At 41.4% G+C, this 12961-nt stretch overlaps 2 protein-coding genes across 4 annotated transcripts in view; one reads left to right on the plus strand and one right to left on the minus strand.

The window, feature by feature from the left end:
- The window catches only part of ADCY7 (adenylate cyclase 7), a 40971-nt gene extending 38089 nt beyond the window's left edge, over nt 1-2882 (plus strand). Inside the window, exon 27 of the mRNA XM_060000937.1 lies at nt 38-2882. Coding sequence (XP_059856920.1) covers nt 38-193 — 156 coding nt within the window. The 3' untranslated portion in view covers nt 194-2882. The remainder of the gene's footprint in view (nt 1-37) is intronic.
- Nucleotides 2883-5757: 2875 nt separating this feature from the next.
- Nucleotides 5758-12961, minus strand: part of BRD7 (bromodomain containing 7) — a 38391-nt gene continuing 31187 nt past the window's right edge. For 2 of the 3 annotated variants that reach the window (XM_060000768.1, XM_060000766.1), the window contains 6 exons: nt 10930-11041; nt 9294-9350; nt 7123-7237; nt 6678-6821; nt 6320-6463; nt 5758-5995 (listed from right to left, as the gene is read on the minus strand). In XM_060000768.1, coding sequence (XP_059856751.1) covers nt 5940-5995; nt 6320-6463; nt 6678-6821; nt 7123-7237; nt 9294-9350; nt 10930-11041 — 628 coding nt within the window. In that variant the 3' untranslated portion in view covers nt 5758-5939. The remainder of the gene's footprint in view (nt 5996-6319; nt 6464-6677; nt 6822-7122; nt 7238-9293; nt 9351-10929; nt 11042-12961) is intronic. The other variant, XM_060000767.1, reaches the window with a different exon arrangement.

Genomic DNA, 12961 nt, shown 5'->3' on the forward strand with positions numbered 1-12961 from the left:
TCTGCTTCTGAAGACTTAGGTTTCTTTTCCTTTTCAGGTTACTGAAGAGACATGTACCATCCTCCAGGGACTAGGTTATTCTTGTGAATGCCGTGGACTGATTAACGTCAAAGGCAAAGGCGAACTGCGGACTTACTTTGTCTGTACGGATACTGCCAAGTTTCAAGGGTTGGGGCTGAACGGAGGGCTTTAGGTAGGTGCAGAACGTGCCGGAAGCCGATTTCCTTCCCTGAAGCAAGCCAGGGGGAAGGCTCAGCCCCACGGCGGTCACAAAGGCAGTCCAAGGGTTTGGCCATTACCACCCCTAGCAGGTGGTTGTGCATGGCTTCCTTGAACTGGCACTAGAGGATTTCTCAGCTTGAGGCGACCACCAAGCCTTACACACAGGCAGCCAGAACCTCTGTGCTGTCGGAGTCTGCAGCTCGGCCTCCAGCACAGCAGGGAACGGCTCATTTGTGAGCTTTAGACCCTCATCCCCCCAGCTGCTGTGGATGAGACCTCAGAGCGTGACCTGGAGACCCCTGCTCACCCCTACTCCCCCTTGGCCTGTGAGCTGCACAGGCGAGACTCGTCTTTCTTTTCTTGTCCAGGATGGGTGGAGACTCCTTTCTCCCCAGCAGAACAGCTACAAGAGTCCACGTTTCTCATACAGGCATTCTGGTAAAGAGTTGAAAGCGTGCTTGTTTTAAATCTATAAATGGTTTCAAGCAATTGGGAGAAAACCCCACAGTGGACACTTCTTACTTCTTGTCATCTTTGGTATGTGTCTGTTTTAAATGGATACATTGTTAATGGAGGTATTTCTTATCCTTTAAATGACTTCTGAGATGCTAGACAAATTATCTTCTCTGCAGCGTAGTCTCTGCCTTTGTAACCACTGACACGTAAGTGGGACCACTGTCCAGTGTGAGCATATGAGATCAGCTCAGCTGTGGGATGGAGCTCAGAGGAATGCGGCTCATAGCAGGAAGGCACGAGTGTCACAGCCTTGGCTTTGAATCAAACAACTTTGAAGCCAGAATTTTGAGATTAGGTTTAATATGAGAAAAGCCTAGAAAATTAAGGTATAAGCTCTTAGCCCTTCCTTGACTCCTCATGCATTTTTGAGCACCCGCTGCAACCTTCAACTCTGTCTTAGCTTTATACTGGAAAGGAATGGAGTCTGTGTGGAGAGAAGCTGGACAGCCTGTAGTTCTTTCCTTTCCTTCAGTCCTCATAGCTAGCTCTGAAGAGCTTCAAAACTGAGAGCATCTACTCAGCATGAGCACGTGTAGAGCTTCCTGTATCTGGGAGGCCAGCCCTCTCACAGGTGCTCAGATGTCCTTGTTCTCAACTCAATGAATCAAGGCAAGGGAAAACGCCAGGTCTGTGAGGTGGTGTCTTACAGCACTTTAGCTCTAAAAGAATGGAAAGAAGTCTACCTATGTTGTTTCAAGGTGAGAAATAATAATAACCAAACTGCCCGTTCCTTTTTCTGAACTGACGTCATTGCCTCATAACCACAGTATCCCTGGGGTTTCTGATAAATACAGCTGAATTTCACTATCTAGCAGGAATTCTTAGCCAGAAGTCATCCATGAACTCCCCTGAAATTATACAGAAAATCTTGCATACGTGAGGCTTCAAACGATTACACAGCGTTGCGGACAGGTGACTAAGCAGCCAGGTCTGCCTGGGACGGAGGGCTGTGGGGTGCGCTGGCACCCCAGCCACGGGCAGGGAGGGGACTGCAGCCGAAGCTGCTGCCTGCTGGTGCTGTGTCTTGTTGGGGGCTGGGTGGGCTAGTGGCAGCTCTGATGCTCTGCATGAAACTGGAATAGGTAGGAATCAATCACAAGAACTTGCTGGCCTAAAGGAATTTCATTGTGAAAACGCTGGTAAGGGAAATAAGCCGTACTTAAATTGCCCTTTTTACACACCAATTCTTCATCTAAGTACTATGCTGAAATCTATACCCTTAAAATCAGGAGTGACCAGGGCTGCTCAATAGGGCTCTCCTGGGAAGTCAGGAAGGTTCTGCCACGGATATGGTGTAGACACACATCAGTGTGCTGGGCCTCTCTGAGGTGGGCATACTTCTGCTCTTGCAATATGCAAATTACTTTCTTCCTCTGGCAAAGAAATCCCAGTTGGGAGTTTTAAAAAATAATTGGTTACCATTTATGTATTTTTCTTTCACTGTGCTCAGATAAGAATATTGTTTTGAGGTGTTTTGTTTTGTTTTGTTTTTGCGGTACGCGGGCCTCTCACTGTTGTGGCCTCTCCCGTTGCGGAGCACGGTCTCCGGACGCGCAGGCTCAGCGGCCATGGCTCACGGGCCCAGCCGCTCTGCGGCATGTGGGATCCTCCCAGACTGGGGCACGAAGCCGCGTCCCCTGCATCGGCAGGCGGACTCTCAACCACTGAGCCACCAGAGAAGTCCCTAAGTTTTGAGTTTTTGATGATCAGATCATAGTGTATAACTGACCATAAAAATCACTTATTTTTCAAAAATTTGTTTTCCAATTACCAAGTCATTTCTTCACAGGTGTCATTTTGCTTTATGACAAGTATCTTTCCTAACACTGACCTTCTCTCTATGGGTCAGGGACCTGCTTCAGATTTCTACTGAGGTGGCCTCACTGATGCTAGTGAAAATCACACCTGAAGTTTTCTGGTTTACTTATTAAGAACATTTCCTAACAGACAAGATCATTAACCACTGTATACATTGTGTATATGTACAGAAATATGCTTTGAGAAAGTACATGCAAATGACTAGGGGTTATTCTATATACTGAATATTTATAGACCTGTAACATTTGTTTCAAAATGTTATAATTTCATTTTTATAAAGCACCAGTGTTTCTCCTTTGTTTAGCTTTTCATAGATTAAATTAGCAATTTGGAAAACCTGATGTCCTAAGGTTTTTTTTTTTGTCAGTTTTTTTTTAACATCTTTATTGGAGTATAATTGCTTTACAATGGTGTGTTGGTTTCTGCTTTATAACAAAGTGAATCAGTTATACATATACATATGTTCCCATATCTCTTCCCTCTTGGGTTCCCTCCCCCCCACCCTCCCTATCCCACCCCTCTAGGTGGTCGCAAAACATGGAGCTGATCTCCCTGTGCTATGCGGCTGCTTCCCACTAGCTATCTATTTTACGTTTGGTAGTGTATATATGTCCATGCCACTCTCTCACTTTGTCACAGCTTACCCTTCCCCCTCCCCATATCCTCAAGTCCATTCTCTAGTAGGTCTGTGTCTTTATTCCCGTCTTACCCCTAGGGTCTTCATGACCTTTTTTTCTTCGATTCCATATACATGTGTTAGCATATGGTATTTGTTTTTCTTTCTGACTTACTTCACTCTGTATGAGACTCTAGGTCCATCCACCTCACTACAAATAACTCAATTTCGTTTCTTTTTATGGCTAATATTTCATTGTATATATATGCCACATCATCTTTATCCATTCATCTGATGATGGACACTTAGGTTGCTTCCATGTCCTGGCTATTGTAAATAGAGCTGCAATGAACATTTTGGTACATGACTCTTTTTGAATTATGGTTTTCTCAGGGTATATGCCCAGTAGTGGGATTGCTGGGTCATATGGTAGTTCTTAGTTTTTTAAGGACCCTCCATACTGTTCTCCATAGTGGCTGTATCAATTTACATTCCCACCAGCAGTGCCAGAGTGTTGCCTTTTCTCCATACCTGCTCTAGCATTTACTGTTTCTAGATTTTTTGATGGTGGCCATTTTGTCCGGTGTAAGATGATAGCTCATTGTAGTTTTGATTTGCATTTCTCTAATGATGAATGATGTTGAGCATTCTTTCATGTGTTTGTTGGCAATCTGTATATCTTCTTTGGAGAAATGTCTATTTAGGTCTTCTGCCCATTTTTGGATTGGGTTGTTTGTTTTTTTGATATTGAGCTGCATGAGCTGCTTGTAAAATTTGGAGATTAATCCTCTGTCCGTTGCTTCATTTGCAAATATTTTCCCCCATTGTGAGGGCTGTCTTTTGGTCTTGTTTATGGTTTCCTTTGCTGTGCAAAAGCTTTGAAGTTTCATTAGGTCCCATTTGTTTATTTTTGTTTTTATTTCCATTTCTCTAGGAGGTGGGTCAAAAAGGATCTTGCTGTGGTTTATGTCATAGAGTGTTCTGCCTGTTTTCCTCTAAGAGTTTGATAGTTTCTGGCCTTACATTTAGGTCTTTAATCCATTTTGAGCTTATTTTTGTATATGGTGTTAGGGAGTGTTCTAATTTCATACTTTTACATGTACCTGTCCAGTTTTCCCAGCACCACTTATTGAAGAGGCTCTTTTCTCCACTGTATGTTCTTCCCTCCTTTATCAAAGATAAGGTGACCATATGTGCATGGGTTTATCTCTGGGCTTTCTAAGCTGTTCCACTGATCTATATTTCTGTTTTTGTGGCAGTACCATACTGTCTTGATTACTGTAGCTTTGTAGTATAGTCTGAAGTCAGGGAGCCTGATTCCTAAGGTGTTCTGAATTTAAATGTTTTCTTGGTCTTCGGGAACTTACCTTATTAGCTAAGTAGATCTAAAGTTTGAGTCGGTTACTGCCTGAATTATGTTTGAGAGACAAACTCTAAAAAGACTTGATAAATACATATTTGAACTGATTCTTTAATTCTCTTGGCATATGATTTCAAGTATGTTTTTGAAAGATTAGGTCATCTTAACTCTCTTGAGAGATTCAATTTTCCTTCACCCTACTTGTTAAGTGTTAGTTTTCAAAGTCAAGAAAATAATAAAAGAGCTTCCTGCCTGGATGTTTTATAGAAGGGCTCCATGCAGTCTGAGTAGGGTCTTAAGCTTAATTTGTTCACTGAACTAGGCTACAGTCTAGTGCCTGGTTATAGAAGAGGACCACATCATCGTCTCCTACTTAAGTAATCAGACTGCTCGGGCACTTGACCTTTGCATTTCAGGTAAGAGTAGATGAGTATTAGTTTAGGGCGTACGGCAGAGGCATAGGTAACCTGTGAGAAACAGTAAACAGAAACGTAAACTTTCCTTTAAGCTTGGTGATTTCCTTATCTATTCATGGATGATTTAGTTTGTTATCTTATTTGGCTTATCCTTTTACTGTAGTTCCAAATAACCCTCTGACAAATGGCAAAAACAAACCAAAAAGGAACACTAGACAAGTTAGTACTATGAAACTCCTGATATGTTCTGTTTGTTTTGTTTTGTTTTGTTTTTGTGGTGGTGGGAAGCCCCTAATCCTTCTACATAAGGACATCATTCCCAACAGGTATACAGGGGACACACTAGTAAATTCTAAAGTTATTTTAAGTGTATTTGTTTTCATGGCATAACAATGGAAAATCTCATTGGATGGGGATTTTAAAGAAGAGTTTCTCAGTCATGGTCCTGCCTGTGAAACATAAGGAAGCAGCACTATCACTGCTCTGCAAGAACTTTGCCCAGGTCCACTCCCACCCACTTTCTGCTCAGTATGGCAACAGGTCAAAATCATTCATTCCTCACAAGGCCACTTTTTGAATAAATCATCAAGGTGAAATCTGGTAAGTCAGGAACCATTTGGTTATAATTTCCTTAATGAGAAGTATGGCAATGTGGCAAAATGAGGGATTTCAGTTATTTGGGGAACTTCTTTTAATGGATGGTCATAAAAAGGCTGTTTTATTTTTTGAGCTTTTCTCTATCATTTCATCCTCAGATTCAGCCCCAGGGAAAGGTGAAGGGGTAACTTAGCTGATATGCACAATACAGCTCACAGTCCCAGGTTCAGCTTTATTACCTAATAGAAGTCCAATCTCTGGAACATTAAAATTAATTGCTCCAAAGTTTAATTAAAAACACAATTTACAAATATTTAATATCTTCTGAAAAAGCATTTCCAAGTTAAGAATGAAAAAAATATATACATAATATATAATCAAATACCAGTTAGCTTCAAATCCCATCAGGTCCACACTCAGTAACATCAGTCTTTTTAGGTTCTTCAAAATCTGGAAGAAAAAAACCCCCTTCATTCAGTACTTTTTTCCTTTTAATTAGAAAAGGTATGTGAAGGTAAAAAAAAGGGTGACTTGCTAGCCCTTCTTTACTATGTTCCAGGTTACAGACTAGGTGCATCACTGTGGCTTTTTTTTTTTTTTTTTTTTGGCAAATGTATGAAATCTTTATTCCTTAGACAAGATGGAAAGAAAATAAATAGTTTATATGTTAACAGCAGAAACAAAACCTTTCAGATGTTACTTGGAGGGGGAAGACCAATGTTTACTTTTACTCACACTTAGCCCTCCACTCTCCCGGAGACACAGGGCACGTACCTTCTGTTAAATCTACAAAGGTGTTTTCAACCACCGGGGAGGGGATGGAAATCCCCATTGCTTTTCGGACTCCATACATGCTTACAATATCACCCGGAGTTACTTGCTGTGCAAGTTCTTTAAGGTTATTGGTCACTTGTTCAGCTGGAAAGAAAAATCAACATAAAGACAGTTCAAGGTACTGAAATGTGGCTCCTTTAGATAACTTAAAAAAAAAAAAACAAAAGCCCAATAAATATATAAGTGGCAAAAAATAAACTGTCCATGGTATTCACTTCAGTGTTACTTTATTGTGGTATCACTACTCAGAAATTTTCCCTTTAAGCACCCTTATTCTCCTACCAGAGGTACAACATACCAAGATGCATTTCTCTGTATGAGGGACCCAAGAGACAGATCATGTTGGGAGGGGGTCTGGTGCTCAAACGCTCATTCTGGGCTTCCTGGAGCTCTCTGAGCAGTTTGGTGGTCTCATCAAGTTTCCTCTGGAACACTTCAGCTTCTGTGTGGTAAGAAAAATAACTTACTAAGGACAACATGGACATACTTGTATTTGATCTTGTGCAATAAATTGAGTACTATGCTCTGGGGTTTTGCTATTTATTGGTTAGTTTTCTCTCCTCAAAGGGGTAATCCCCCTCAAATGAAATCAACACCACAGACATGCTTTACTATTCCACTGAAGCATGGCCAGTCAAGATGTTCCTGTAGTGAATGGCTATGTTAATCTGTGCTACTGTGACATTAAATCTTGACTGCCTGTGTCATGAAGTATTTCCTTCAAACCCTCTGGAGACACTTACCTTCCGAGTCAAAAACTTCAACTGGAGCTCCAAAGTTTGCTACTGCTTTCAGTGCTGTAAGCCTGTCTTGATTATTGGAGTCTAAATGCCCTGTTGGTTCGATTTCCGTAATCTGCTTTAAAAAAAAGATTAATTGAGCTTGCTAAGCCCTGACAGTGCTAGAAGGAGAAATTAAGAAGATGGCTTGTGTTTGTAAGCCAAGCTATAGAGTTATAATTCTGATGCCTATAAAAACCTTTAAAATGCCATTCCCAAATCCTGGCAAAAGTGTCCATAAATCACACTTCTTGGTAATGGAATGGTGTGTCTTACACAATCTGCATCACTTGTTTCATCACCACTCTAAAGATAAGCCTTGTTACTGCCGACACTGTGAAGCGCTTTTGGTGACTGTGACAAGGCTGCAGTTTCTGAGGTTCACAGGCAGTGTTTCAGTCTATACACTTGCACTCCCCTGTGGTAGATCTTGAACATAATAAGATACTTCCTGGGTCTCCTCCAGGCCCCAAAGCCAGGCCGTAGTATTGCATGGGAGAAACAAAATCCTAAAAAGGGTGGAATTTTATTTTTGGAATCACAAGACTCGGAGTTTTCCATAACCCCAACACTGCTTTTTAGGAACAGATCAATCCTGACAATGAGTAAACAAAAGTTAATGGTTCCTTTTATACTTTGGTATTGCACTCTCAGCTCGGACAGTCTGAACATCCTATTTCTCTACCGACATACGGGCTAAAAGTGTGTGGCGGAGAAAACCGTATCGGTACATATTGATACTTATGGTTTGCCATTTCGGCTGGGCCCTTACTTCTCTATTCAACAAACTTCTTACCCAGCTTTCTTTCCCATTCTGAAGTTTTCTTTCATTCTTGCCTGCTCACCAAGTACATGACCTTGCTTGGCTCCTCTTTCTTGGAAAATGACAGGATTTTGTCAGTACCATCTACACTACCATCTACATTTGCACCTGTCTTTACTTGATCTCACATCTTCAAGTTTCCTTTCCCTTCAAAGAGCTTACATCTCTCTGATCTTCAATGTCCCAGTTTTCCTCCAGTCATTTAACTCACGGTACCTTTATCTTGTCCCCACCATTTTACTGAAATTACTCTGATTAAGGTTACAAATGACACCTGCTGGTCTCCTCTTACTGGGCTTCTGTGCAGCATCTGACACTGCTGGACTCTTTCCTGCATTAGTCTTCCATGGTTTTCCCACCTTAACTACTGGTCTCTCCAAGGTTCTGTTCTTTGGCCTTTTCCCAGGCTACGTGTTCTGCCTGGACAATCTCAGTCACCTAATACCTACAATAATTCTACCTTGACACCAGTGACTTCCAGATCCACACCTCCATTGATGTCTCAAATCACACTCACCAGCCCCGAAACCAAGTGAAATTTCTTTCCCTGCCAAAGGTGTGCTCCTTTTCCTGTATGTCGAATATGAGCTAACAATACTAATATCTACCTCGTGCAGGTCCTGTCAATTTTAGTTCTACTGTATTTCTCTTTATTGTACATCTTCATTCTCTTCCAATGTATTGTTATCTAAGCAAAAAATTAACTAGCGTAAGTCCCATAGCTTTTCACTGGTCCCCTCCCTCCAGCCCCTCTCTCGCCTCCACATTTGATCACAGCAGTCTAACTTCTAAAATCTCAACTTCTTAAGCACTGCATATATGACTCGTCATCATTTGGTCCTCAATACCTTTCCTCCTCTCTCCAGGTACCCTGTGGTCACTCACTTTCTGGGTGCTCTGCACATGTGCCTTGCCTGCTCAGATCTATTCAGGTCATTACACATGAAGTTCTACCCACTTCACACACCTGGCCCTGTGCTGCAGGAACCCTGTTCATCCTTCTAGACCCAGTTCATCTGGAAGTCCCTCTGTGAGGATCTCCTCAGCTGTCCAAAGCAGCTGGTTTCCCCAACCTGCGTTCCCACAACATGTACATTTATTCTGTACGGTAACTGGCTTTGGCTCCCTTGTTTACGTGCGTGCTTATCTACTGCACTCGCTGCTACTACATTCCCCACAGGCAAAAAAAGTTCTTCGATCTCAGGAGACACTCGATAAATATTTTTCTTTTAAAATAAAAGCTTTATCATTTAGGCTTTTTAGCTTATTCGCCATTTAAATATTTCTTATAAAGAGTAAAAAATATAATCACCTCCATTTCTTTTGCTGTGTCAAGCATCCTAGTTTGGCCTTCATCTTCAGGAGATGACTATAAGGATAAAGAAAAACACTTTATTAAAAGACATATAAAAAGGCAATTATCAAGGAAAATAGAAAAACATCAAGAGTTTCACGGCAAGATAAAAGGAATAAGAATATGTATTATCAAAATATAATTTTTTAAACCAAAAATGAATTAGATATAATTACTAGCATTTTGAGAGTATTTTGTGAGCCCAGAGTACGTATTACTGGTGACTTTAAGACTGACAGTTCTATGACCAATCAAGAAGCAACATACATGTTTAAGAAGATACTTGGTAAATAGCATACAAGGACCTAAATAAATGGAGCCTTATTTTCAGCAATAGGTGGTTGAAATCTCTGACAAAAAGATAGGAGTACTCCAGGGTGTATTCTGCATAAAAAGAGGCAACACTTGCAGACAGCAGAGAATGTAAAATATTCAAATGCTACAGAGAACATGAAAACTTCCCATAATCCTAGTCTTCAGAGATACTGCATATATGAACAATACATGTATCATGCAAAAAAAATCAATCACGATCTGTTATCTTTTCTTGAAAGGTTATACAGTGATTTAACTGATTCCCAGTTTTAAAAAATTATAAACACTGTATTGCTTATATATCACTTCTATCTTAATTTGCTAGTATAAATTCTAAGAGGAACTGCTGGATCAAAGGGCAGAGGAACTTTAAATTTGAAATATATTGCCAAATCAACAAAATGAAAGACATGCAATTTTAGTTCAAGACTTTTAATTAATTCAGGTTAACTGCTGGGAAGGGTATAGTAAAAATATTTGTGAATTGATATAAAGCTGAATGTTTTTTAGGTCATGTGAATGCAGTTTATGTGCTAAGATATAAGACTGTACAGCAGTTCTCACTGAATTTCAAGCGCTGACTCAGCTTTGCAGACAGGTCACCCAAGGACCAGCAGCCACAGGTACAGCGAGGGCAGAGGACAAGGCAACTACAGTCATAGCCACCAGGAAGAGTTATGACCCCCAGGAGATACAGGGTTCCTCTAACTATGGTGACAAGGACATTCTGGAGACCAACTCTCCTCTACACTGAAGGAACACTTTCTGGTTTTAATCTTTGAGCCAGGTCTCTGAATTATCCCAGATTATGAACTATGTCCAACTGAACTGGAGCTAGTTTACAAGTGTTAATACAATACAGCAATGAGGAAGCTTGTTACTTTTTAACTTGAGGCTCCACCACTGTATTATTACTATGTAATAAGGAAAAGGACATTCCCTATCATTTTAGTCAACTTAATGTCAAGCCAGTGAGCAAGACTTCCTTTTTTGTTGGGGCACAGAACACGAGCTGACTTCTGAGTTATAACCCCGTTTTTGATTCCTACGTTTCCAAGATGAGGAGATAAAGACAACCCTCTGGCCCTCACAGACCCTGGTAGCTGAGTTACGCGTTTCCGTTCATTGTCCTCCACCCATGGTCTCCACCCGGGCTGGGCTGTCTTTTCAGCGGAATGGAGTTCAGCTGTCACACTGGTAAATCCCATGGTTTCATAACACTGATGACTAACACCTGAGGGCCAATGATAAATCACTGTTTCTTTAGCAGTATTCTTACCATCTCCAACTCCTGCAGGGTTCTAGAATGTCCTCCTTTTGTTAAAACATCCAGTAAACTATCTGCCATAACATATGGATAATCTTGGCATGTGGCCAAAAACTCATGGATGCTGAAAGAGAGTGTGTTGGGAAAGTCACTTTCATACAAATCATCTCCACTGGCGTAATCTTCCTATCATAGCCAACTGTTTCATTAGATGCCCTTAATTTATACCCCATGATGTGAAACTTTCCATCTGGACACAACACTGTATTTACATATTTACCAGTGATCAAGTTATCATCACAAGAGAATTAAACAATACCAAGAACACCATGAAAAGGAAATGCTCCTGGGGAAAACTTCAAAGAGAAACAAGACCTCAGTGATGGAGGGGATCAGGGCTCAGCCTCTGGAATTCTTTGCTTCTCCCCTTCACTTCCTCCCTAAGGTGATCGTATTCACCTCAGGACTCTCACATATACTAAAAGACTCTAAAAGTCACACCTCCACTTTGGACCACACTCTGGACAGCTCCATTTGGAGGTCTAATAGGCTCAAAATGTCCAAAATTGAGTTGCTGGATCTTCCTCCCGAAGTAGTCCTAAAATCTTCCCCTTCTCAGTAAAGAGCAATGTCATCCTTTTAGGCTTGGTCTAAAACCCTGGAGTCCTCCTTGACTTTGCTCTCTCACACCCCACTTCAGTGAGTCAAGAAATCCTCCTGGCTGACTACTGATCCCTTCTCAGCACCTCAGCCACCACTCCCACGGTCCAGTTCTCATCTGGATTATGACAGCTGTTACTCTGTTTCTTCCCTTGCCCCCCTGCAATCTGTTTTCCACAGAGCAGCCATAGTGCGCCTTTTAAAATTATAAGCCAGACTTGGTCACTACTCTGCTCAAAAGCCACCAATATTTTCCCATCTCACTTAGAATAAAATGCCAAGTCCTTACAAAGATCTACTCCCACCAGTTATTTCCCCTACTCTTCCTGTCCCTTACTGCTCTTCTTGGTCTCTAAATGTGTCAGGCAGGTTCCCACCTCAGGGCTTTCGCACAGCTATTCCACTGGCTGGAATGTTCTTCTTTCAGATGGCAGCAACGCTTGCTTCTTTACTGCCTTCAGTTTTGCTCAATGTTCACTTAGCAAAGCCTTCCTTGACTACCCTATTTAAAACAGCACCCCTCTCCCAATCCTAGCACTATCTTCCTTTACTTCTTTACTTTTCTTCAAAACACCTGTTACCACCTGACAGGAGGGCATGGGTCTTTGTCAGCATTGTTTCCCAGGGGAATCCCCAGTATCTAGACGAATGCCTGGAAAATAAGGCACCTGCAATGCCTGTATGTGGAATGCATGGATGAATAATCCAGAAAGAATTTATTCAAGCTGGTGAGAAGAGGTCTAAAGGATATACAAATGGCTTGATCTTAAACCACAGTCACTGACTAAGGACCCCTGCCTTATAAAAACACTGCCGCCACTACCACCATACATATATAGAAGTGAACAATCCCCCCTTTGTCAGAACACCAGGAGACTGGTTAATCTATTGAGTTAAATTCTTACATATGACGAAGTTAACAAAGTGCCAGGGCCCAGGAGGAATAACCCAAGCTCAGTGTCCCACCCCAAGCCAGAATCCCAGTAAATCAGGACATTTCATTATGTTGATGGGATGCAAAGTACCCAACATCCTAAATAAGAACACAAAGTTATCTTCCCACAGAAACAATAAGGGATAGTTGAGTGTAACTGCAATGGTCTACTGGTACGTGACAGGTCAAACAGGCTTGGATGTGGGTTGCGTTAGGAATCGAATCATGTCCTACCTCTGATCTTGGGGAAAATGGGTTGTGGCTTCCCAAACTGATCAAATTTGGAACAACTCACTGATACACAAAACTGTTACAGTAAAGCAGGTGGCACGTCAACATTTTGAAGCAACAAGCTCCTGAATTTTAGTAAGAATCTTTAAAAAGATATTTTTGTAAGAATTAAAATACTACAGATGCCAACATCAGAAAATATTAGGGAGATACATTCTT

This window comes from Delphinus delphis, chromosome 20 (assembly GCF_949987515.2).
Source record: "Delphinus delphis chromosome 20, mDelDel1.2, whole genome shotgun sequence".
In the NCBI taxonomy this organism is placed as follows: domain Eukaryota; kingdom Metazoa; phylum Chordata; class Mammalia; order Artiodactyla; family Delphinidae; genus Delphinus; species Delphinus delphis.